The following is a 27,944-nucleotide window of genomic DNA, read 5'->3' as shown; positions in this document are numbered from 1 at the left end:
GAGGGAAGTGACAAGCAGTCTCCAGCTCTCCCGAGAACTTTCCAGCAGCAGCAGCAGTTCCTTCCAGTCACCAAACTCCTCCCATCTAATCACACGGCTCCGCCCCATGCCGGGATCTCCTTCTTCACATAGACCAGACCGTTTTCTTTTGACAGCCGCTCCTCCCACTTATGTTTCCAAGCACTTTTAATACTACACCGCCTTTCCAACATCATGCTCCGCCCTCCTCTCCTTTCAGTGGCTTCCTTCTCACACAGCGCCCCGCCCACCTTTCCTATTACCACACCCCGCATTCTCTAACTGGTATGGCTACCCCTGTCACTCTCTCTTTGCTCCTCCTTCCTCCAATCTAGCCCCGCCCCTCCCTCGCACTGCGCCGAGTGTCCCTGTCAGTCTGAGAGAACCCGCAGTCCTTTCCAGACACTTCCAGCCCATTCCCTGGCGTCACTAAGTCCAATAAGTAGCGGAGAGAGTCGTGAGTATGGCCTATAGCCCCGTGTCCCGGAGCAGCACGAACACTACTCAAGGCTCACTCATGTCTCATAACAACCAGCCCCTCCCACCCGGCTGGGAGATGAAGTTGGACCCGCACACCGGCTGCTCCTTCTTTGTGGATCATAATAACCGGGTCACTACTTGGACTGACCCCAGACTGCAGGACACAGGCAAGGTAAGAGCACGTGTTTTATTAGCGACTTGGGACCCTCACTTTATTTTATATACAATTATATGCTCAACAACTACTGAACTACAACTATCACCACTTCTACTGTTACACTCACACTCCTGTTGTTTCTGAGACTTCTACTTCAGCTCCCACTGCACTTCCATATGTGATGTACAACTATAGTAATACACTGTGTGACTGTGGGATAGCAGGTATAGTAGGGAGAGATGGTGTCTATAGTAACAGTGGATAATAGTCTCTGGGAAGGGAGTGTGACTGTGGGATAGCAGGTATAGTAGGGAGAGATGGTGCCTATAGTAACAGTGGATAATAGTCTCTGGGAAGGGAGTGTGACTGTGGGATAGCAGGTATAGTAGGAGAGAGATGGTGTCTATAGTAACAGTGGATAATAGTCTCTGGGAAGGGAGTGTGACTGTGGGATAGCAGGTATAGTAGGGAGAGATGGTGTCTATAGTAACAGTGGGATAATAGTCTCTGGGAAGGGAGTGTGACTGTGGGATAGCAGGTATAGTAGGGAGAGATGTGTCTATAGTAACAGTGGATAATAGTCTCTGGGAAGGGAGTGTGACTGTGGGATAGCAGGTATAGTAGGGAGAGATGGTGCCTATAGTAACAGTGGATAATAGTCTCTGGGAAGGGAGTGTGACTGTGGGATAGCAGGTATAGTAGGGAGAGATGTGTCCTATAGTAACAGTGGATAATAGTCTCTGGGAAGGGAGTGTGACTGTGGGATAGCAGGTATAGTAGGGAGAGATGGTGCCTATAGTAACAGTGGATAATAGTCTCTGGGAAGGGAGTGTGACTGTGGGATAGCAGGTATAGTAGGGAGAGATGTGTCTATAGTAACAGTGGATAATAGTCTCTGGGAAGGGAGTGTGACTGTGGGATAGCAGGTATAGTAGGGAGAGATGTGTCTATAGTAACAGTGGGATAATAGTCTCTGGGAAGGGAGTGTGACTGTGGGATAGCAGGGTATAGTAGGGAGAGATGTGTCTATAGTAACAGTGGATAATAGTCTCTGGGAAGGGAGTGTGACTGTGGGATAGCAGGTATAGTAGGGAGAGATGGTGTCTATAGTAACAGTGGATAATAGTCTCTGGGAAGGGAGTGTGACTGTGGGATAGCAGGTATAGTAGGGAAGATGGTGCCTATAGTAACAGTGGATAATAGTCTCTGGGAAGGGAGTGTGACTGTGGGATAGCAGGTATAGTAGGGAGAGATGGTGCCTATAGTAACAGTGGATAATAGTCTCTGGGAAGGGAGTGTGACTGTGGGATAGCAGGTATAGTAGGGAGAGATGGTGCCTATAGTAACAGTGGATAATAGTCTCTGGGAAGGGAGTGTGACTGTGGGATAGCAGGTATAGTAGGGAGAGATGGTGCCTATAGTAACATGGATAATAGTCTCTGGAAGGGAGTGTGTGTGGGATAGCAGGTATAGTAGGAGAGATGGTCTATATAACAGTGGATAATAGTCTTGGGAAGGGAGTGTGACTGTGGGATAAACAGGTATAGTAGGGAGAGATGGTCCTATAGTAAAGTGATAATAGTCTCTGGAAGATGTGACTGTGGATAGCAGGTAAGTAGGGAGAGATGTGTCTATAGTAACAGTGGATAATATCTTGGGAAGGGAGTGTGACTGTGGGATAGCAGGTATAGTAGGAGAGATGGTGCCTTAAGTAACAGTGGATAATAGTCTCTGGGAAGGGAGTGGACTTGGATAGCAGGTATAGTAGGAGAGATGTGCTATAGTAACAGTGGATAATAGTCTCTGGGAAGGGAGTGTGACTGTGGGATAGCAGGTATAGTAGGGAGAGATGTGCCTATAGTAACAGTGGATAATAGTCTCTGGGAAGGGAGTGTGACTGTGGGATAGCAGGTATAGTAGGGAGAGATGGTCCTATAGTAACAGTGGATAATAGTCTCCTGGGAAGGGAGTGTGACTGTGGGATAGCAGGTATAGTAGGGAGAGATGTGTCTATAGTAACAGTGGATAATAGTCTCTGGGAAGGGAGTGTGACTGTGGGATAGCAGGTATAGTAGGGAGAGATGTGCTATAGTAACAGTGGATAATAGTCTCTGGGAAGGAGTGTGACTGTGGGATAGCAGGTATAGTAGGAGAGATGTGTCTATAGTAACAGTGGATAATAGTCTCTGGGAAGGGAGTGTGACTGTGGGATAGCAGGTATAGTAGGAGAGATGTGTCTATAGTAACAGTGGATAATATCTCTGGAAGGAGTGTGACTGTGGGATAGCAGGTATAGTAGGAGAGATGGTCCTATAGTAACAGTGGATAATAGTCTCTGGGAAGGGAGTGTGACTGTGGGATAGCAGGTATAGTAGGGAGAGATGGTGCCTATAGTAACAGTGGATAATAGTCTCTGGGAAGGGAGTGTGACTGTGGGATAGCAGGTATAGTAGGGAGAGATGGTGCTCTATAGTAACAGTGGATAATAGTCTCTGGGAAGGGAGTGTGACTGTGGGATAGCAGGTATAAGTAGGGAGAGATGTGCTATAGTAACAGTGGATAATAGTCTCTGGGAAGGAGTGTGACTGTGGGATAGCAGGTATAGTAGGGAGAGATGGTGCTATAGTAACAGTGGATAATAGTCTCTGGGAAGGGAGTGTGACTGTGGGATAGCAGGTATAGTAGGGAGAGATGTGTCTATAGTAACAGTGGATAATAGTCTCTGGGAAGGGAGTGTGACTGTGGATAGCAGGTATAGTAGGGAGAGATGTGTCCTATAGTAACAGTGGATAATAGTCTCTGGGAAGGGAGTGTGACTGTGGGATAGCAGGTATAGTAGGGAGAGATGGTGTCTATAGTAACAGTGGATAATAGTCTCTGGGAAGGGAGTGTGACTGTGGGATAGCAGGTATAGTAGGGAGAGATGGTGTCTATAGTAACAGTGGGATAATAGTCTCTGGGAAGGGAGTGTGACTGTGGGATAGCAGGTATAGTAGGGAGAGATGGTGTCTAAAGTAACAGTGGTGATAATAGTCTCTGGGAAGGGAGTGTGACTGGTGGATAGCAGGTATAGTAGGGAGAGATGGTGCCTATAGTAACAGTGGATAATAGTCTCTGGGAAGGGAGTGTGACTGTGGGATAGCAGGTATAGTAGGGAGAGATGGTGTCTATAGTAACAGTGGGATAATAGTCTCTGGGAAGGGAGTGTGACTGTGGGATAGCAGTATAAGTAGGGAGAGATGGTGTCTATAGTAACAGTGGATAATAGTCTCTGGGAAGGGAGTGTGACTGTGGGATAGCAGGTATAGTAGGGAGAGATGGTGCCTATAGTAACAGTGGATATAGTCTCTGGGAAGGGAGTGTGACTGTGGGATAGCAGGTATAGTAGGGAGAGATGGTGCCTATAGTAACAGTGGATAATAGTCTCTGGGAAGGGAGTGTGACTGTGGGATAGCAGGTATAGTAGGGAGAGATGGTGTCTATAGTAACAGTGGATAATAGTCTCTGGGAAGGGAGTGTGACTTGGATAGCCAGGTATAGTAGGGAGAGATGGTGTCTATAGTAACAGTGGATAATAGTCTCTGGGAAGAGGAGTGTGACTGTGGGATAGCAGTATAGTAGGGAGAGATGGTGTCTATATAACAGTGGATAATAGTCTCTGGGAAGGGAGTGTGACTGTGGGATAGCAGGTATAGTAGGGAGAGATGGTGCCTATAGTACAGTGGATAATAGTCCTCTGGGAAGGGAGTGTGACTGTGGGATAGCAGGTATAGTAGGGAGAGATGGTGTCTATAGTAACAGTGGGATAATAGTCTCTGGGAAGGGAGTGTGACTGTGGGATAGCAGGTTAGTAGGGAGAGATGTGTCTATAGTAACAGTGGATAATAGTCTCTGGGAAGGGGAGTGACTGTGGGGATAGCAGGTATAGTAGGGAGAGAGGTGCCTATAGTAACAGTGGATAATAGGTCTCTGGGAAAGGGAGTGTGACTGTGGGATAGCAGGTATAGTAGGAGAGATGGTGCCTATAGTAACAGTGGATAATAGTCTCTGGAAGGGAGTGTGACTGTGGGATAGCAGGTTATAGTAGGGAGAGATGGTGCCTATAGTAACAGTGGATAATAGTCTCTGGGAAGGGATGTGGACTGTGGGATAGCAGGTATAGTAGGGAGAGATGGTGTCTATAGTAACAGTGGATAATAGTCTCTGGAAGGGAGTGTGACTGTGGGATAGCAGGTATAGTAGGGAGATGGTGTCTATAGTAACAGTGGGATAATAGTCTCTGGGAAGGGAGTGTGACTGTGGGATAGCAGGTATAGTAGGGAGAGATGTGTCTATAGTAACAGTGGGATAATAGTCTCTGGGAAGGGAGTGTGACTGTGGGATAGCAGGTATAGTAGGGAGAGATGTGTCTATAGTAACAGAGGATAATAGTCTCTGGGAAGGGAGTGTGACTGTGGGATAGCAGGTATAGTAGGGAGAGATGGTGCCTATAGTAAAAGTAGGGATTATAAACTAAACCTGGGTACAGAGATGGGGAGATACATTAGAATTCCGTGTCCCTGAAAACAGGAATGTCTAGAATTGAAAAGCCTTAACCTTCTGGCAATGTACGGGAAAGCCCACAGCTGCTGCAGAACCTCTGTGACAGCGATTGACCCTTTAGTGCTCTGTAGTAGGTTCATTTTATGAAAGAAGAGTGATTGACAGCTCGGCCTCCAATAGAAAGTTCTCAGCTAAATGGACAGTTTTAAATGAAGCCCAGTTGCATCAGAAGGAACCTGATACTTAATGGGCAAATTGAGGGATGAGTAAGAATCCAAAGTGACTCAGCAGTTGGGAACACGGTTCTGTAGGACAATAAGGAATCAGTCCATGATAGATTCCCCTCTGTTGTTGCACCTTAGTTGCAATTTTTCCATGATTTATTGGGAACATGGGGCTTTTTGCCATTACTAAGTACCTGGGCTGGAACCCATAGCCAACGCTCAGTTTCTGGGAGGGCCAAAATACCGAGGGTCCGGTGGGTCCTTGAGCAACTCAGTGTTCCACTATATACAGTATGTGTGAGTAAAACTGATCCTCTGTGCCAGGGTCTAAAATGAATTTGCTTTGCCACGGGGTTGGAGTTTAAGCAAACATACACAGGTTGCTGATTGGCCACTCCAGACTAATGCTGGTCATAGATACATAGATTTTACTCCTTGTGCATCGAACGCTCGTTTCAGTCTTAACGATCTACCATTAGCATTCAGATTAACATAAGTAGGAAAAAAGAACAAATCAGACAATGAATTTATTTATCATGAATTAACAGGCAACAGTCTAAGGGCCGTTACACACGGGTGGTTTTACCTGCGCTCCCCCGCGTTGCGCTTTCTTCCGTTCAGCCGCAGGGGAGCGCAGGAGTAGACACACTTAGTTTTTGTCAAGGGGGCTGTACTCACACAGACGCATGTATGTAGGGCCGCCATTAGGGGGGCACAGGGGGTACAAGTGTACCGGGCCCAGGCCTTAAGGGGGGCCCAGCAGTGCTGAACTTTTCGAAAGAGCTGGGCCCCCCTTGATAGGGCCGAAGCTGTGCTGCTGAAATGTGGAAAATAGCTGAAGCCGCGAAAATAGCCAAAGTCGAAGTCCTGAAGCGGCAAAAGGCCCGAAGTCACGAAAACAGCCGAAATTGAAGTCCTGAAGCGGCGAAATAACCTGAAGTCACGAAAACAGCCGAGGTTGAAGTCCTGAAGCGGCGAAAAGACCCAAAGTCACGAAAACAGCCGAAATTGAAGTCCTGAAGCGGCGAAAAGACCCAAAGTCACGAAAACAGCCGAAATTGAAGTCCTGAAGCGGCAAAATAAACCAAAGTCACGAAAATAGCCGAAATTGAAGCTCTGAAGCAGCGAAAATACCCAGAGTCATGAAAACATCCGAAATTGAAGTCCTGAAGCGACAAAAGGCCCGAAGTCAAGAAAACAGACAAAATTGAAGTCCTAAAGTGATAAAATGACCCAAAGTCACAAAAACATCCAAAATTGAAGTCCTGAAGCGACGAAGTCACAGAAACAGCCGAAATTGAAGTCCTGAAGCGACGAAAAGACCCGAAGTCACAAAAACAGCCGAAATTGAAGTACCTGAAAATTTTGTTGTACGGAGCCGCGTGATTTCTAATGGCTGTGCTGCATGTATGCGCCGAACGCTGGTGAAATGCAACATGCTGCGTCCCAACCTGCATTTGCCGCTTCCATGCGTCTGTGTACATGAGTACAGTCCCTTCAAAACAATTGACTGCGTCTACGGTCTACTCATGCGCAGGAAATAACGGGCCGTGTGTAATTGACTAAATGACTGATTGCGGTGGTACAAAGAATGTTGGGGCGCTGCACACGTGATCCACAAATCAGATGATTCTTCTTTTCCGACGACTGTATCTTTGCATCTATGGCGGCTTAAATTGACAGTTTATCAGCTCATATATGGGACGCTCATGTCTGCCTGCCAGGCCCATATCAGGCTGAAAATCATCCATCTATCCAGCAGGTTTGGCCATCAAGTTGGCACAGGACTGCCCTGGCACTGATTGTAGGCCCATCACTTGGATGCGCTTGGTTTGGCCTCGTACTCAGGTGGGCACATTAGATTCGCTCACAAATAAGTGGAGCTTTACCTGTACAGCCAACACAATAACACTTATTAAAGGAGAAACACTAGGGTGCTGCCATCTTATTAGAGATTCCCCCAAATGACTACAAAATCTTGTGTTTTAGACAAATGGTTGTCACACGGTTAAAACAAACACTCATTGCCAGGGGGGTTATTGTTGGTATCCGCTTTTTAACTCTTGCGTGTCCCTAGAGGATTAGGGTACACTCTGTTCAGTGCCCCCCCCATGTGGCTGTAATAAGGTTTCTAGTTCCTTCCACTCTGCAGCTCTGCACCCTGAGCCAATCCCAAAAGCATCCAGAGCTCTCGTAATGTTTATTTTAAAGTGGATTATGGCCGCAGTCTGTTCCTGGGACACGTGCAGAGCTCTGTGATTTATATCTGGTCCTGGGGGGGGGGGGTTTGAACCTCAGTGAGCTCAGCCGGAGTCCTCGTCCCACGCGCCAGTACCTCTCACTAATGATATGGTCGGTGCCACTGCTTCATTCTTTATATGAGATTTACTATATGGGTTTGCTTTGCCTTTACTCATTGCTTTTACCTTGTTACTCAACAAGCCGGCTGGTATAAGTCGTTTCTAAATCTAGAAGATGTTCTAGGAGCGTTTCAGTGATACAAGGAGTTTATACAGGGTATATTTGCCTTTTACTTTCTATAATCCGGCCTACAGGCTTCACAGACGAACAAGTATTTCGCTTTGCAGCCTCAATACTCTCAGAAGAGCTCAGGATTAGCACAAGTGCACTCACACTTACATACAATGTTTATTGAGTGGGTCTGGCCCACCAGGGCTAAGAATATCTGGACTTTACTTGGCAGAATTTTTGGAATTCTCTTCCATGTAACAATTTGCTGAAGCCAAATTTAGTGACCCCACATTCTCACCCATTTCCTTTCCACCGACCACCCTGGTAGAGGGTCAAGGAGGAGACAAGGGGAGTCGAGGGCAGCACTTAGGGGGAGATACTTTAGCTGCTCAGAGAGTTAAATGTGTTGTGAGTCTGTGTGTATATGTGTGTGTGTGTGTGTATATGTGTGTGTGTGTATATATATGTGTTTGTGTATGTGTGTGTGTGTGTATATGCGTCACTTGTGTGTATATATGTGTGTGTGTGTGTATATGTGTATGTCCCCCTCAGTGGTGTAACCAGATATTACTGGGCCCCACAGCAAATTATATTTCAGGCCCCAAAAATGTCTAGAGGTTGACCCATTTTACCAATATTTATTGAAATTGTATATGAATTAGAGTCACATGGGGCCCCTATAGCTCCTGGGCCCCTCTGCAGCCGCAGGGTCTGCTTCCTCTATAGTTACACCCCATGTCCCGCTAATGATGTTGTGCTGGGGAGGTAGGAGAGGTCACACGTGTGGCTGGGGCTTTTGTTGAAACACAATAGTTGTTTGGGTAAAGCCCTTGGCAGAAAGATTAAATGGACCAGGCGTGTAAAACTAATGACACACTTCTGCAAGTCTTTCCACAAGGCTGTAGCCACACACACCAGTAGTAAATAGGGTTGCCACCTTTCTGGAATAAAATACCAGCCTTCCAATATTCTTGCAGTTTTTCCCTATTAATAGCATTGGCATCATGGATCATTTTTACGGGCCAGGCCATTAAAATACTGGCCAGGTGGCAACCCTAGTATTAAAGTACTGCCCCATTTGCACCATAAAGGTGGCCATACACAGAGAAATGTCGCCAAACAAGTGGATCTCTCCCCGATATGCATTTGAGGTGGGCAATATCAGGCTGAACCAATCGTGGACCCTATGGCCCAATGATCGGATCATAATGAGAAGTATACAGGTGGTCGGATCACGGGACCACATCAACAACAGATGCGATCCGCGATCCAATGGGATTTTTAGCCCCGCCCAATCAACATCTGCCTGTCTCACCCTGTATCTGCCTCACCCTGTATCTGCCTCACCCTGTATCTCTGCCTCACCCTGTATCTGTCTCACCCTGTATCTCTGCCTCACCCTGTATCTGCCTCACCCTGTATCTCTGTCTCACCCTGTATCTCTGCCTCACCCTGTATCTGTCTCACCCTGTATCTGCCTCACCCTGTATCTCTGCCTCACCCTGTATCTGCCTCACCCTGTATCTCTGCCTCACCCTGTATCTGCCTCACCCTGTATCTCTGCCTCACCCTGTATCTGTCTCACCCTGTATCTCTGTCTCACCCTGTATCTCTGCCTCACCCTGTATCTGCCTCACCCTGTATCTCTGTCTCACCCTGTATCTGCCTCACCCTGTATCTCTGCCTCACCCTGTATCTGTCTCACCCTGTATCTGCCTCACCCTGTATCTCTGCCTCACCCTGTATCTGCCTCACCCTGTATCTCTGTCTCACCCTGTATCTGCCTCACCCTGTATCTCTGCCTCACCCTGTATCTGTCTCACCCTGTATCTCTGTCTCACCCTGTATCTCTGCCTCACCCTGTATCTGCCTCACCCTGTATCTCTGTCTCACCCTGTATCTCTGCCTCACCCTGTATCTGCCTCACCCTGTATCTCTGTCTCACCCTGTATCTCTGCCTCACCCTGTATCTGCCTCACCCTGTATCTCTGTCTCACCCTGTATCTGTCTCACCCTGTATCTCTGTCTCACCCTGTATCTGTCTCACCCTGTATCTGTCTCACCCTGTATCTCTGCCTCACCCTGTATCTCTGCCTCACCCTGTATCTCTGCCTCACCCTGTATCTCTGTCCCACCCTGTATCTCTGCCTCACCCTGTATCTCTGCCTCACCCTGTATTTCTGTCCCACTATTTATCTCTGTCTCACCCTGTATCTCTGTCTCACCCTGTATCTCTGCCTCACCCTGTATCTGCCTCACCCTGTATCTCTGTCTCACCCTGTATCTGCCTCACCCTGTATCTGCCTCACCCTGTATCTCTGCCTCGCCCTGTATCGGTCTCGCCCTGTATCTGCCTCACCCTGTATCTCTGTCTCACCCTGTATCTGTCTCACCCTGTATCTCTGTCTCACCCTGTATCTGTCTCACCCTGTATCTGTCTCACCCTGTATCTCTGTCTCACCCTGTATCTCTGTCTCACCCTGTATCTGTCTCACCCTGTATCTGTCTCACCCTGTATCTCTGTCTCACCCTGTATCTCTGTCTCACCCTGTATCTCTGTCTCACCCTGTATCTGTCTCACCCTGTATCTGCCTCACCCTGTATCTGCCTCACCCTGTATCTCTGTCTCACCCTGTATCTGTCTCACCCTGTATCTGCCTCACCCTGTATCTCTGTCTCACCCTGTATCTGTCTCACCCTGTATCTGCCTCACCCTGTATCTCTGTCTCACCCTGTATCTGTCTCACCCTGTATCTCTGCCTCACCCTGTATCTCTGCCTCACCCTGTATCTCTGTCCCACCCTGTATCTCTGCCTCACCCTGTATCTCTGCCTCACCCTGTATTTCTGTCCCACTATTTATCTCTGTCTCACCCTGTCTCTCTGTCTCACCCTGTATCGCTGTCTCACCCTGTATCTGCCTCACCCTGTATCTCTGTCTCACCCTGTATCTCTGTCTCACCCTGTATCTCTGTCTCACCCTGTATCTCTGTCTCACCCTGTATCTCTGTCTCGCCCTTTATCTCTCTCTCACCCTGTATCTCTGTCTCCAAACACTCAGCAAGCCACTCGTTAAGCACGAACGATCTCTTCTTCTACTTCTCACTCATTACCTCTTTACTCACTCAAGGCATCTCTAGGGCCGCAGCTCTTCTCTGGAATTCCCTTCCACATTCTATCCCACTGTCCCCAATCTCTCTAACAGTCTCTTAAAGGGGTGGTTCACCTTTATGTACATTTTTAGTATGTTATAGAATGGTCAATTCTAGGCAACTTTTCAGTTGGTCTTCATTATTTATTTTTCATAGTTTTTGAATGATTTGCCATTTTCTTCTGATTCTTTCCAGTTTTCAAATAGGGATCACTGACCCCATCTAAAAACAAATTCTCTGTAAGGCTACAATACTATTGTTATTGCTACTTTTTATTATTCATCTTTCTATTCAGGCCTCTCCTATTCATATTCCAGTCTCTTTTTCAAATCAGTGCGTGGTTGCTAGGGGAATTTGGACCCTAGCAACAAGATTGGAGAAATTGCAAACTGGAGAGCTGCTGAATAAAAAGCTAAATAAATCAAAAAACACAAAAAATAAAATGGGAGGCGTCCAGATATCAATTTGGTGATGTTTGCAGCCTTCCCAAATCAAGTTTTTTTTTAATTCGAGTTTTTGTAATAAGAATCAAATTCGATTTGAGTTTTTGGTTCGATTCAATTCGTCCAAGCTAAGAAAATTCGATTTTATTAATACATTTTGATTGGTCGAATTTCGACTTTATGGGAGTTTTGAAACTCACGCAAGTTTGAAATTCGACCGTTGATAAATGTGCCTCTTAATAACATATTTAGAACCAGTAAAATTCATAATGAAAGTATATTGGGAGGTTGTTAAGTATGAGATTTTCTTTAAACAAAATAGCGTTTGGTTGGAGTTCCCCTTTAAGGCATGTCGATCCGTGGGGCTCAGCATTACAGGCTGACGTTATAGGGTGACCTTTTGTACCTGCCAGTTGTACGGAGGAAAATCTCCAGCTCCCGTAAAGCTGCAGAGAGATAGAAAGCTGCTCATGGGACCCTGTGGTGCCGCTTTGGCTCTCACGTTTGGCTGCTTGGCCTCTCGTCTGTCTCACTCAGCTGTCTCACTGCGAGACTATTTGTACTTGTCATCCTCCTCTCACTGCTTCAGCTGTTGTGTGTGTGTGTGTGTACAGTCGTTATATATATATATAATACACAAAAGCCATGAATATCCTGTAAATTATATCCTTATAAACGGTGAGTTCTGATGTCATCCGTTATAAACGGTGAGTTCTGATGTCATCAGTTATAAACAGTGAGTTCTGATGTCATTTCTATCACGACTCACTGAAACGTGTGTATTATAATAAATAAATTACCCCCAGTTGCAAAATATAAGGATATTAGAAGTTACCTCGGAGTTCCATGACCTGTATAAAAACACTCGTCCTATATGGTCATGAAACTCCTCGGTAACTTATAATATCCTTATAATTTACAAGAGGGGGTACTTTATTCACTATATACTGTATATATATATGGGTTGCACTGAATCCAGGAATGGTATGCTCAGTTACAGAGTATATTAGGCATGCATGGAATTTGGAATTCACATAAGGATTCAGAGAGTAACAGGGATACATAAAATACAGTGTTGATATAGGGAGAGTGTATATTAGCCATACATGGAATCCAGGAGTCATTTTGGTAGAGACTATATTAGCCATACATCATCAAATCAGCATTTGTATAGAAATGTAGAGAGTATATCAGTGATGCACCAGATCCTAGATTTATATAGGGATTTAGAAAATATATTCAACTTGTAAGGAAACCAGAACTCACATAGGGATTCAGAGGGCACTGTATATTAGACTTGTATGGAAACCAGACTTCTTATAGGTATTAAGAGGGTACTGTATATGACGACATTATATTGTAAACGAGGGCGCCCATTTACTTAGCTCGAGTCGAATTTCGAATGTTTTTTTTGGCTACTTCGATCATCGAATGGGCTACTTCGACCTTCGACTTCGAATCGAACTAAAAATCGTTCGACTATTTGACCATTCAAAAGTCGAAGTACTGTCTCTTTAAAAAAAAACTTCGACCCCCTAGTTCGCCACCTAAAACCTACCAAAGTCAATGTTAGCCTATGGGGAAGTCCCCCATAGGCTTTGCTAGCTTTTTTAGGTCGAAAAAAAATCGTCTGATCGATGGATTAAAATCCTTCGAATCAAACAATTCGAAGGATTTAATCGTTTTAATTTCGGTAAATCCTTCGACTTCGATATTCGAAGTCGAAGGATTTCAATTCGGCAGTTGAATATCGAGGGTTAATTAACCCTCGATATTCGACCATAAGTAAATTTGCCCCTAGGTGTACACTGAATCCAGGATTCAATTCGGGATTCGGACTTTTTCAGCAGGATTCGGCCGAACCAAATCCTAATTTGCATATGTAAATTAGGGCCGGGGAGGGAAATCACGTGCCTTTTTTTTTTTTGTTTTAAATGATTTTTATTGTTTTTCCAAGTTAAACAAGCAGAAACTTTGACAAAAGATGAAGGCTGAACAGTGAAGCTCGTTCAGTTATAAAACAGTAGATGGAGCCATCTTGATAGTTCAAGAGATTAAGACACATGGGTTACACCAATCACACAACCAAACTACTAAACTACCTAACCTTAAAGTAACACTCAGCGAATATTACAAAATGCTAAAATAGTTCACTTGTAATAAAATGGATAAAAACAAAGAATACAAAGACATTTTCATTGAACCTTTATGGATTAATTAAAGTCCAAAGTATGTGATGGTGGAGCTTGTGTCAATTTGATCCCAGAATATTGAGCACATTTCAGTAAATGATCTTTTAAGGTTCTGCTGATTTTATCCTTATTGCTTCTTGCCAACTAAGTTGGTTTAGAAGAGATAGAATGTCAGTCATTGAAGGAGTGGTATTCGGTATTCAGCCGAATCTTGTCGCAAAAGATTCGGGGTTTCGGCCAAATCCAAAATAGTGGATTTGTTACATCCCTAAAATGAATGGTTACACTTGTGCTTTCTCCCTGTAACAATGTATTTCTTTGTGCGCAGGTCGGACAAACGTTGGCCAATGGCCCCTCGCAAGAGAGTCAAAAGCCCCTTCCTTTGAGAGAAGGAAATGTTTATTACCCTCAGCTCCGGCCTGGTTATATCCCTATCCCCATCATGCATGAAGGTGTGGAAAACAGACAGCAGCACCCCTTCTATGCGCTCCATCAGCCGGGAATGCAACGAGTGCGCTGTGATCCTATATCTACGCAAAACCGACCCCAGTCTCCCCTGAGGAATTTTAATAGGCCTCAGTCCCCCGCATGGAGCTCAACGGAAACACCGCAGGCCGACAGGCAAGGAATGGCGTCACCTTCACAGAGCGGATCCCCTCAAGGACCTTCGGTAATGCCCGAATATTGTCTCATATGTCTGGGTAGCTCAGTTTTAGGCTACCAAGTTTTGTAGCTGAACAGCTTCTTTTGAAAAACATTTTTTTTTAGTAAAGTTGCTTATTTTACAGCGTATGCCCAGCTCTGGACCAGAAAATGAGTTTGGGCCTCACAGCAGGAGTGTGTTGTTGGCAGCAGGAAAAAGTACTTATATATAGAATAAATGAGCTGGGACACTTCTCTTTATGCACATGCTTGTGTCCCCCGTCATGGCTCCCAAACCAGAATCCTTCTCCCTGGCATAGCACTTGCTAGGGGCTTTTTTTGATAAGAAATATTGTGTGCACCAACTGATGGGGAAAGCAATTTTGGTTTGATAAGAGCCCTTTAAGTAGGAAGTGTTCAAGAAGAAGAAGAAAAGTAAGAACCAGCCTGGGGTACTTTGATGCAGGGCAAAATCATATTTTATGGTCTCCTCAAAGCCCCTTGAGGTGCTGGGTCATGCCCTGTATAGTAGTCTTTGGAACATGCTCCCAGCTCAAGTGGCCATCAGAGATCAAAGTAAAGATGGTGCCATTATATATATATATATTTACATATTTTTTCTTCAAAATGACCAAAGTCCATCAAATTCAACCCCTCCAAATGTAACCCAGTGCACATACAGTATCTACACACACCCGCTAAAACTATATATACCAATATCTATCTTAGTTGTAGATTTTATTATCACAATAGCCTTGGATATTCTGCTCATCCAAGAAATCATCCAAGTCCCTCTTATAGTCATTAACTGAATCAGCATCACAACATCGGGCAGTGCATTCCCCAACCTCACTGTCCTCACCATGAAGAACCCCCTACTCTGATTCTACTGAAAGTTCTTTTCCTCTAGTCTGAAGGGGAGGCCTCTGGTCCGATGATGCATTTTATGGAAAAATAGATCTCCCACTACCGGCCTATAATGTCCTCTAATGTACTTGTAAAGTCTAATCATGTCCCCTCACAAGCACCTTTTTTCCAGAGAAAACAACCCCAACCTTGTTGTTGTCTTAACTCCCTCTAACCAGTTTAGTTGCACTTAGTCTCTGCACTCTCTCCAGCTCATTTATATCCCTCTTAAGGACTGGAGTCCAAAACTGCCCCCATACTCCAGATGAGGCCTCACCAGGGAACTATAAAGAGACACAATTATGTTTTCATCCCTTGCACATTACATATGTTTTTATATAGTTACAATAAATACAGATATCCCAGCCAAAATCACACTTAAAGTAAATACTCCTTTTTGAACTGTAAGCAGTTTCTTAACCCGTGACCCGGGGGTGGATTCCTGCCTCAGCACAGGGCTTTCTACCTCCGGCGCTCCTTTGATTTATTGCTTGGCAAGTCATTCATACTCTCCTGAGAGCTGCATTGAGCGGGCGCTATATTCTCTACCCAAAGAATTAGTAGGTTGAAGAAGAAATGCACAGAAGCTTAGAGTTCTGGAGAAGTAACATTTGTCGCTGGTAGCAGTACGGTTAGGCAGAAGAGCAGGCAAGGTTTGCTGGGCTATACAGAGTTGTTACAGCTTTAATGAGGGGCTTAATGAACCCAGTGGGATCATGTAGTTGACAATCAACACTTTATATTTACTATGTTTACTATGCTGCTTTATATCATAATGCACTGTATTCTCTTTGCAGCCTCCTCCATCCATTGCAGAGTCTCACCTCTCTCAGTCCCCCAGCAGGCAGAGTGTCCTCTCTCAGTCTCCTGGTAGACAGAGCACTGGCTACTCACTGCCACGTGGCTATATTTCTATCCCTGTGATCCACCAGGGGGGCAATGCATCACCACGGCTTCCATCACACGGTTTCCAGCAGAAGCCCAAGACCCATTACCCACAAGGAACGGGTGATTACCAGCCGCACTATCCGGTGTTTCACAAAATTCAAGATGAGAGGGACTCAAGGCCACCACCGGTCCAGTCCACCAGAGCCACCACAAAGCCAACATCAAGTAGAGAAGGTTCACCTATCATAGTGCAGCATGCCATGGAGAAGCCTCAGGTACATCCCAGAATATGTCCTTTCAACTGCAACCCTGCAACCATTGCTATATTAATTATTTAGGCCTGTCTCAGGGTTTGTTGGTGGTTAAATATATATTTTTTTTAAAACTTGTTTTTATTCAAAGAATTGTACCGTATATACTCGAGTATAAGCCGTCCCAAGTATAAGCCAAGGTACCTAATTTTACCTCCAAAAACTGGGAAAGCTAATTGACTCGAGTATAAGCTGAGGGTGAGAAATGCAGCAGCTTCTGGTAAGTTTCAATCAAAAAATGGAGGGTTTCTGTTCCCATTGGAGGTGCCGGCGAATATTCTTGGAGACTATTCTCGGACGCCGGCGACTATTCTTAGACGCCGGCGACCGTTTTTGCGCTTGACCCGAGTATAAGCCGAGGTAGAGTTTATACGGTACATAACATTTGTGCTGTCATGACTAGACATTCAAATTCAATTGTTACGTTTACATTATGTATCTAGTTTCTTATGTCATAATAACAATATTAACTAAATTACAATATAAACTATCAGCTTGAATGACAAACGGCAGAGAGGACCCTATTGAGGAGTTTGTAGATAGGAGGTTAATAACCCGTTAGTTCGGTGGCTCCTGGGGGGTTCGTGGCTTGGTTGTCTGTTCTTGTGGCTGGTCTCTGTGGTGTTGGGACAACTCCATGACCAATGGCAGTTGTGTCAGTAATGCTGGATCATACCATGTTGTATCATCTAAATGTGTGTACTGTGAGGTGTTGTGGTAAAGATTGTATGTATGGTGTCCATAACTTGAAAAATGTTGTGGTGTTTTGCTCCTTTCTAGTTGTGGTGGTTAAATATATTTAATAATAAAGAACATAGGGAAGTAGACGGAGACCTGTATCAAACCAGATGTTGAACTTGAGTGGCATTAGAAATATACAAATGGTTATCTGTGGGTTGACTAAATCTCTAGGATAATAAACCAGATTATTATTCTAGCAGTTATTTTATATGAAGTCCAATCTTAAACAAATACTGACATGCTGTTACTTTATGTATTATAAATTCAGGTCCATCAGATACCTCAACCCCGGGAGTCTCCACCAAAGCCTCCATCAGAGAACAAACCAACTTCCCCAACCAGGGAACAGCTTCAAGGGCAAATCCCTATACAAGTACTCCTACAGGAGAGAGCGTGTAAGTCCCCTCCACAGACAAGAGAAGAGGAGAAACTTCCCACCCCTGTTCCAATGACCCCTCCAAAAGTAACACCTGTCTTTACCACCCATGTTCCAATGCCCCCTCCAGAATTTACAGCTGTCCCACAAGAACCAGTTGGTGAGAAGGCATCAGAAGTGCCAGAACCCCAACACAAGCACCCCGGTGTCCTTCAGATAGAGCGGATCTTGGAGCGAGTAAAGGCCATGGAGCAAGCCGTTAATGGTTTTCAGGGCAGGAAAAATGAAAAGACTTATTTGATACTAGAGGAAGATCTCACAAAAGTGCTGCTGGCTCTGGATTCTGTAGATCCCGAAGGCCGAGTAGACGTGCGCCAGGCAAGAAGGGATGGTGTCAGAAAAGTCCAGAAAATTCTGGAAACACTGGAAGAGAAAACATCCAAAAACTCCCAGTGTACCCAGGCTTTGGACTCACAAGATTCCATGGATGTTGATAACACAGTGTACAGAAGTAGTGGAACAACGGAAAACTCGCAAACGGAACCTGCGTGCACAACCTCAAGTTTGGTGGGACACTAGCCACCTGCTTTTGGGGAGAAATAAAATTCACGAACTTGATGAAGTGGGTAGGAATTGAGTTTAGCTGCATGCGTTTTCAGCATTTCGAAAAGCTCTTGCTTTTTCTCACACTATAAGAAGCACGAGCACCGCTGTGGATAAGCAACGACATACTCAATGCTTGAATAGACTTTGAACTGAGATCATATGCCAAACTACTACTGCCTGGGTGTCTGGTGGGAGATTTACAGCTTAATAGAGACACGTTTGGTATTTCATGTATAGCGTTTTAGAACACATTTATCATCTTTGATGTTTGACATTTTAAAGAAGAACTAAAGCCTAAAAACACTATAAATGCTGTATTTTATATACTGTACCAGCCCAGGGGTTCAGCATCCCTTTAACAATCCAGGCCTTCATTGGCCCCAGCAGCTCCCCATCTTGGATCCTGTTCGGCCATATTTTGTGTGTCATTGGCACTGCACGTGCTCAGTAGACTCTGGGCTGCTGTTGAGAAGCTAAGCTTAGTATGGGGAGCTAATTGGAATATCTTTGGAAGAACAGATCTTTACTCTTAAAGGGCTGCAGTAGCCTTGGCCTATTAAAGCAGCCTAATTTTATTAAGCATTAGTTCTCCTTTAACACTTTTCACTACTGCTAGGACGGTGCTTTCACTACTGCTAATTCTGATTAACGGCTAATATTGCACGTGGAAACTAGGGAGCTAAAGGGTAAAAAACTGCTGTATTCTTAACTTGTGACATTTTCCATATAAAGCAGATTGAATCCCCCACTATACTGCTCTGGCCAAGGGGCACTAAAGAGAAGGTAGTAAATTTTCCATATAGGGTATATTTTACATTGACTGAAACTGAATACGTTGTATTAGCAGAATACTTGTTTGTTGTAACAGCTATAGAGTCACAGGTTGGGCAAAAGAGATAGAATGTGTGACTATTGCTATATTTCTCTCTTGTCCCCAACTCCAAAGGGTTGGTGCAGCTTTGGATTTACTTTTAGGGTGCCTAGGCCTTAAGGGGTGCTGATTTGGGTATGGAGCACCCATCTCACCTTCTGAGATTGTTGGCCAAGGGTAAGCAAGAATAGATACTATACCACTGCAAAGTACCCAAGGGGTTTTCTCTTTTCTCAGTTGTAATCAAGCTGACAAATATCAGTACCGCAACTGCCAGATATGGGTCCTTAAATTCAGGCCCGGACTGGCAATCTGTGGGTTCTGGCAAATGCCAGAGGGGCTGCTATAAGGTCCCATTGAAAGTCAGTATTTAGTGGGCTGGTTGGGGCTGTTTGGGCCTCTGTGTACCTGAAATGCCAAGGCCTATTGTAATTCTCAGTCCAGCCCTGCTTAAATTGCCTTTATTAAAGCGGAGGCCATAGGTAGACACTGAAATGCCTGATGTATCTTAAGAGCAGTACTGAGGGGGCAGCTTTGCTCTGCCCATATCTCCCTAGAAATACAATCTCCTTACAGACCCAAATCCAAAACTCAAGTGGGCTGGAACTCAAGCTGGAAAAAAAATGAAAGCCAAGACCTGATTGGTTGCTGTTAGCAACCGCACTGCGTACATGTCTGTAAATCAGCCCTTAGAATTGGTGTTATTATGGGCAAGTGGAGAAACCGTACAGAATCCGGAGTTTCAAGCGTTACTAGTAATCACAAGCGGGCACTTTAGTGACCCTGTAAAGCGTGATATAGGAATATTTATATGTGTGAATACGACTTTAACAGTTTATTTTAAAATAAAACAAAATTGAACCACAGTTTCCGAGTGGCGCTTTTTCATTCGACTGGGAAATAAAATGTAGGTATTGTCGATATTCTGTGCTTAGCGATTGTTTTTTGTTAATAAACGGGGCAATTTGCGTCTCGGATTTGCACAGCGCATTATGGTTACTGATACTATTCTCTGCACACAGGTAGTACAGGTATAGGATCAGTTATCCGGAAACCCACTATCCAGAAAGATCCAAGTTACGGAAAGCTCCCATAGATTTCATTTTATCCAAACAATCCGAATTTTTAAAACTGATTTTCTTTTTCTGTGTAACAATAAAACAGTCGCTTGTACTTAATCCCAACTAAGATATAATTAATCCTTATTGGAGGCAAAACCAGCCTATTGGCTTTATTTCATGTTTATATGATTTTCTAGTAGACTTAAGGTCCTCATTACGGAAAGATCCATTATCTGGAAAGCCCCATGTCCCAAGCATTCTGGATAACAGGTCCCATACCTGTCCGTGTCTTAAACTGGCCATAGACGCAAAGATAAAGATCGTTGGACCGTGTGTGGATCGTCCCAACATTTTTCGTACCATGGTGATCAGTTTAGTTTAGTTGATGGGACAGGTTAGAAGATTTGTCGGCCAATGATAATTTATCTGCATTTATTGCCTATATCTGACTATATCAATGGGTGACTGTCACTTCTATTTGTCAGATATAACTTTCCTACAATTGTTGTCACATTGGCCAGAACATTGTTTTTTCATTACTTTATTTCATCTGAATTGTTAGTGGCAGGTCGGATGATTGTGACATCCGAACGTTCGTCAGATCAAATTAGAGAGGAGGGGATTTGCAGAGAATAATCGATCAGAGAGAGGGATATTGGATATTCACACTGAAAACCCGCCATCCACAAGGGTTAAACAGTGATTGGGAGGTTTCCTGTTTCCTCTAAATTGAATACGTGTAGATACATTTCAATAAGGAAAATACCCCTAGAGGTTAAATCCGCATTTGAAAGACAATATATCATCATCATTTATTTATATAGCGCTGTCAAGATACGCAGTGCTTTAATATATATATATATATATATATATATATATATATATATATATATATATATATATATATATAATTCCCTCTAATTAAAATGGTAAATAACAGCCTGTGATCAACTAGAATTTTAATTGATAAATGCTTTTAATTATACCCACTATATAAGGCAGAGAGCTGTGACTCCACCTTATGAAGTGCCATAGTGAGGCATGAAATGCGTCAGGTGATGAGACATGTCATGGTTTAGTTAAAGGCCTCTAGGAAAATACCTGTTCATTTTTTTAAAGATACTTGGCAATACAGATTTTTTTACTGAGTTCCACCCGTGGTTTAGTGATGTGCGGGCCGACCCGATACCCAGGTGGGTTCGGGTCAACCTCGCAGTGCTCTTCGCGGGCGGGTGCGGGTTGAGCTCTTTTCCTGCTCTCCTCGCCCGCCACCTTCAAATACCGGCATCCGACTTCCCGTGTTATAGTCTCGCGTCTGCTCGCCCCGCCCCTTTTGTGACATCATTGTGACGTCTTCGGCAGGACGGGTCTATAAAAGGACCCCCGGAAGCAGGTGCGGGCGGGCGGACGCGGGTCTTAGCGGGTTAGGGACGGCTGTGGGTCAGGGAAACCCTAACACACACATCACTACTGTGGTTGTTGAGGCTCCCGCCTATTCACCATTTCATTCGACATTGTAGATTTTGTCTGGAGCGGAATCCAGTGGGTGGGAAGCCAACACGAAGGTGACTGCAGAGCCGCTCACATGTAAGTCCCTAAAGTACATTGTTCATCAGATACAAGGCTGAAATCTGCAGGTCTATGGCCAACTTTACTCTCTGGCACTTTGGAAAGTATTCTGTTTGCCATTCTTCAGTTGCCTTTAGATCAGACGCTGCGCCTTAGGGTTCTGGGAGTTGTGGGATCCCTAATGTAGCCCCTGCAAATAGGGTGCAATAATGTGTGCGGCTAAACCCCAGGGCTCAGCAAGGAGCCGTCAGCTTTGTGTTTATCAGAAGCAGTCGTATCCCTGTCTGTGTCCCTCCCAAGGTCACGCATTCTATTTCTATGTAATATATGGGTATTTATGGGGCTGCTGGCATTTCCTTCGGTTGTGTGTATAGGAAACTCATTGTAATGGAAACCCCTTGAAACCTGCAACCTTATTTCCCAATGCATTTTCAGCAGCGCTGCTACGGGGGTTCCCGTTTGAGCGATGCAAAGAGTTCGCTCGTAACTGATCGGTAACTGCAAGTATAAGGGGACCCTTAAGGGAATGATATGGGGGGAATGTACCGAAGGTCACCCATTCTGATTAGAAGAAAAGAGGTTCCAGCTAAATATTGGGAAGGGGTTTGTTACAGTGAGAGCTGTGAAGATGTGGAATTGTCTCCCTGAATCAGTTGTACAGGCTGATACATTAGATAGGTACAAGGAAGGGTCGGATGCTTTATTCACCAGTAGCTCCTCCCAGCAGACAGGAGGGAGCCAATGAGATTAGAGGAGGGAAAGGGGTGTTACAGGGAGAGCTGGGAAGTGAATCAGTGGTACAGGCTGATACATTAGATACGTACAAAGAAGGGTTGGATGCTTTATTCACCAGTAGCTCCTCCCATCAGAAAGGAGGGAGCCAATGAGATTAGAGGAGGGAAAGGGGTGTTACAGGGAGAGCTGGGAAGTGAATCAGGGGTACAGGCTGATACATTAGATAGGTACAAGGAAGGGTCGGATGCTTTATTCACCAGTAGCTCCTCCCAGCAGACAGGAGGGAGCCAATGAGATTAGAGGAGGGAAAGGGGTGTTACAGGGAGAGCTGGGAAGTGAATCAGGGGTACAGGCTGATACATTAGATAGGTACAAGGAAGGGTCGGATGCTTTATTCACCAGTAGCTCCTCCCAGCAGACAGGAGGGAGCCAATGAGATTAGAGGAGGGAAAGGGGTGTGACAGGGAGAGCTGGGAAGTGAATCAGTGGTACAGGCTGATACATTAGATAGGTACAAGGAAGGGTCGGATGCTTTATTCACCAGTAGCTCCTCCCAGCAGACAGGAGGGAGCCAATGAGATTAGAGGAGGGAAAGGGGTGTTACAGGGAGAGCTGGGAAGTGAATCAGGGGTACAGGCTGATACATTAGATAGGTACAAGAAGGGGTTGGATGGTGTTTAGCAAGTGAGGGAATACAGGGATATGGGAGATAGCTCATAGTACAAGTTGATCCAGGGACTGGTCCCATTACATCTTGGAGTCAGGAAGGAATTTTTCCCCCTCTGAGGCAAATTGGAGAGGCTTCAGAGAATTTTTTTTCTTGCCTACCTCTGGATCAACTGGCAGTTAGGCGGTTAAAATAGAGTTAAAAGGTTAAACATGATGGATGTGTCTTTTTCAGCCTAACTTACTGGCCTTATTTATAAACAGTGGCCAAATTTGCCCTGGGCAGTAACCCATAGCAACCAATCAGTGATTAGCTTTTTTTTCCAGACAGCTGTAAGTTGCCAAAGGTCTGGCCAGGTGCAAATTTGGCCACTGTTTATAAATAACCCCCAGTGTGTTACTATATACAGGCGAGAGAATGAACCATTGTATTATACAGCTTGCAGTGAAATGAATAGATGTGTCTTTTTTCAGCCTCAACTTCTATAGAAATAGATCTCTGAAGAAAAGGTCTCACTTTATAGTGTTCTAAAGGCATGTAGTTATGATAATATAGTGTCAATGCTGATATATATATATATATATAGTGAATAAAGTAACAGTGACTAGTGATGTCATCAGTTATAAACGGTGACTAGTGATGTCATCAGTTATAAACAGTGAGTAGTGATTTTTGTCACATGACTCACTAAAACTAGTCTATTATAATAAATAAAGTGCCCCCTATTGTAAAATATAAGGATATTATAAGTCACCGAGAAGTTTCATGACCATATAAAAACATGAGACTGAAGGCCGAGTTATACAGGTCATGGAACTCCTCTATGACTTCTAATATCCTTATATTTTCCAACAGGGGGCACTTTATTTATTATAATAGACTAGTTTTAGTGAGTCATGTGACAAAAATCACTACTCACTGTTTATAACTGATGACATCACTAGTCACCGTTTATAACTGATGACATCACTAGTCACCGTTTATAACTGATGACATCACTAGTCACCGTTTATAACTGATGACATCACTAGTCACCGTTTATAACTGATGACATCACCGTTTCTAAGGATATTTTCAGGATATCCCTGGCTTTTGGGGGGAGCAGAATATGGAACCGATCTGGGATAGTTTTATGAAAAAAAAATGTCTAAAATCCTTTTAGGGGGCCCTAAAAGGATTTGACAGTGGGTCCCAATATGGTTTAGCAACAGCACTGACAGTAAGTGTTTCTATCACTGCAGGCGGAATTGGGGCTGCAGTATTATTCCTGGGTGCCCTTGGGATGACGGGAGAGCTTTGTCCCTGTCTGTAACCAGAGACACCAATGTAACAGGATAATGGTGAATATTCACTTCTATTTTTAGTGCCCTGTTGGAGCCAAAATGGGAGGCCGGGGTGGGGGCGGCACAGTCCCTGCAGCTCAGGCATTTCCCAAATACTCAACCTTTATACTGGCAAAGTGGCTTCTTGGGAGCAGTCGCATGGATATAATGCATTAGATTTACTCCTTGCAGGACTGACTGCTACTCATTGATACTGGAAACACAAATGTATTTATCTCTGTATTTGTTATTGTGTGTTGGAGCTGCCATACATTCTAGGAGCCCAAACACTTGTTTCTCAGTGTGCTAGAAGCAGGTACAAACTGCAAAAAAAAGTGCATTTTAAACCTTGTTCTGCCGTCAAAAACAAGTCCAAAGATCTCTGACCACTGTGACAGAATGAGAAATCATAAAGCAGGACAGGACTGCTGCTTACAATGGGGATCAGATAAGATCTGTGCAGCCACTGGGACAGAATGTTCTGTTATACAGATAGCTAGAATCTCAGCTGCCATAAAGCAGGACAGGACTGTTGCTTACAATGGGGATCAGATAGGATCTGTGCAGCCACTGGGACAGAATGTTCTGTTATACAGATAGCTAGAATCTCAGCTCCCATAAAGCAGGACAGGACTGCTGCTTACAATGGGGATCAGATAGGATCTGTGCAGCCACTGGGACAGAATGTTCTGTTATACAGATAGCTAGAATCTCAGCTGCCATAAAGCAGGGCAGGACTGCTGCTTACAATGGGGATCAGATAGGATCTGTGCAGCCACTGGGACAGAATGTTCTGTTATACAGATAGCTAGAATCTCAGCTGCCATAAAGCACGACAGGACTGCTGCTTACAATGGGGATCAGATAGGATCTGTGCAGCCACTGGGACAGAATGTTCTGTTATACAGATAGCTAGAATCTCAGCTGCCATAAAGCAGGACAGGACTGCTGCTTACAATGGGGATCAGATAGGATCTGTGCAGCCACTGGGACAGAATGTTCTGTTATACAGATAGCTAGAATCTCAGCTGCCATAAAGCACGACAGGACTGCTGCTTACAATGGGGATCAGATAGGATCTGTGCAGCCACTGGGACAGAATGTTCTGTTATACAGATAGCTAGAATCTCAGCTGCCATAAAGCAGGACAGGACTGCTGCTTACAATGGGGATCAGATAGGATCTGTGCAGCCACTGGGACAGAATGTTCTGTTATACAGATAGCTAGAATCTCAGCTGCCATAAAGCAGGACAGGACTGTTGCTTACAATGGGGATCAGATAGGATCTGTGCAGCCACTGGGACAGAATGTTCTGTTATACAGATAGCTAGAATCTCAGCTGCCATAAAGCAGGACAGGACTGCTGCTTACAATGGGGATCAGATAGGATCTGTGCAGCCATGGAGGGCAGTGGCAGACAGGGAGATTAGTTGCCCACAACTATTTATGAGCAACTGTGGGTGACAAATCTCCTGAAAATGCCTCTCCAATTGTATAATTGAGACTCCCCGTCTGCCTTGCCCTCTGCTGGGCAACAAACATGTGCTGGAAGTTGCAGGTAACCTGATATCTGCTCGGTCAGGATAAAAGCTGTATAGACAGTGGCCAAGGCAGCAGCAAATATATTGATTTTAGGGGAGAACAAAGGAGATCGGTTTGCTGATCAAGCTGACGGCTTTTTGGCATTTCCACAGACTCACAGCCCAATGATCCTTCCCTCACTGATGAGACTCTCACTGCTTCCCGGAATCTCACACTGTGGATTTAGAAAGTCTGCGTCACACACACAAGCCTCATGCTTTAAATACTTCAGAGCCTTAAAGGAATACCGTACCCTCATATATTATTTGTGCATCATAAGACACAGCTGGGGAGTAGGCCAGTACTTTTATTTTATCAGCTATGTCACTGGAATCCTCTGAATGGCTGCCCCCATGGCTACACAGCAGCTTGTTTATATAAACTATAGTAGTACTTATCTGTTATCTACTGAGTATCCTGTGCTTGAATGGCTGCCCCCATGGCTACACAGCAGCTTGTTTATATAAACTATAGTAGTACTTATCTGTTATCTACTGTGTATCCTGTGCTTGAATGGCTGCCCCCATGGCTACACAGCAGCTTGTTTATATAAACTATAGTAGTACTTATCTACTGTGTATCTTGTGCTTAAATGGCTGCCCCCATGGCTACACAGCAGCTTGTTTATATAAACTATAGTAGTACTTATCTGTTATCTACTGTGTATCCTGTGCTTGAATGGCTGCCCCCATGGCTACACATCAGCTTGTTTATATAAACTATAGTAGTACTTATCTGTTATCTACTGTGTATCCTGTGCTTGAATGGCTGCCCCCATGGCTACACAGCAGCTTTTTTATATAAAAAAAAAAGAATAGTGTTTTTTAAGCAAACAGACCCATTTTATCAGTACATGGCAATAGCACATTATTTTCTAAAAAAAAAAAAATGTTGTTGGTGTTACTGTTCCTTGGTAATTAGTGGCTACACGTGCCTTAATGTGCAGTAACAGGCAGTCTTGGCATTTTTTCTGCCATGTATGGCATTAACCCTACACTACGGGTATTTGTAGGTATATTTGTATTGATATAGCACAACTTCTACTGCAGGGCTGTACTATAGGACAATAAATCCTTTGCGAAAGATTCGGCTGAATATCGAACCGAATCCTAATTTGCATATGCACCGTATCCAGGATTCATTACAGGATTCGACAGATTGGCAGAATCCTTCTGCCCAGCCGAACCAAATTCAAATCCTGATTGCATATGCAAATTAGGGGTGGGGAAAACATTTTTTACTTCCTGGTTTTGTTGACAAAAAGTCATGCAATTTCCCTCCCACTCCTAATTTGCTCCAGTTCAACCCTGGATCTGTTATCCGGAAACCTGTTATCAAGAAAGCTCCAAATTACAGAAAGGCTGTCACCATTTTATCCAAATATTTTTCAGTTTTCTGTGTAATAATAAAACAGTAGCTTGTACTTGATCCCAACTAAGATATAATTAATCCTTATTGGAAGCAAAACCAGCCTATTGGGTTTATTTAATGTTTACATGATTTTCTAGTAGACTTAACACATGAAGATCCAAATAACAGAAAGATCCATTATCCAGAATACCCCAGGTGCCAAGCATTCTGGATAACAGGTCCCTTACCTGTACAGCTTTTTATGCCTGGACAGTGCAGGACCATGTCTACCACGCTCCCCTCTGTGCTCGCATCCTCCCATCCCAAATGCAGTGTGCTCACACATGCGCAAAGCGCCGGAGGGGAGAGGGAGGGGAAAAAGCCAGAGGGGAACGAGCCGGTGGGGGAGGGAGATCGCCAGAGGGAAGAAAAAAAGCCAGAGGGGAGAGTAGTGGAGAGGGAGGGGAGAGGAAAGAGCCGGAGGGGTGAGGAAAGAGCCGGAGGGGAGAGCGCGCCGGAGGGAAGGGAGATCGCCAGAGGGGAGAGGAAAAAGCTGGAGGGGAGAGCACCGGAGGGAAGGGAGATGAAAAAGCTGGAGGGAAGGGAGATCGCCAGAGGGAAGAGAAAAAGCCAGAGGG

General features: G+C 44.5%; 1 protein-coding gene across 1 annotated transcript; it reads left to right on the top strand.

Moving 5' to 3' along the window:
* The first annotated feature begins 252 nt into the window (after positions 1 to 252).
* Positions 253 to 19,881, top strand: bag3.S (BAG cochaperone 3 S homeolog). Its single transcript, XM_018227255.2, has 4 exons — positions 253 to 670; positions 14,008 to 14,349; positions 16,025 to 16,390; positions 17,436 to 19,881. The coding sequence occupies exons 1-4, from the start codon at positions 482 to 484 to the stop codon at positions 18,120 to 18,122; spliced, it is 1,584 nt and encodes a 527-aa protein (XP_018082744.1). The 5' UTR covers positions 253 to 481; the 3' UTR covers positions 18,123 to 19,881.
* The last annotated feature ends 8,063 nt before the right edge of the window (positions 19,882 to 27,944 follow it).

This window comes from Xenopus laevis, chromosome 7S (assembly GCF_017654675.1).
Source record: "Xenopus laevis strain J_2021 chromosome 7S, Xenopus_laevis_v10.1, whole genome shotgun sequence".
Classification (NCBI taxonomy): Eukaryota; Metazoa; Chordata; class Amphibia; order Anura; family Pipidae; genus Xenopus; species Xenopus laevis.
This window is presented reverse-complemented; position numbering and strand designations above follow the sequence as displayed.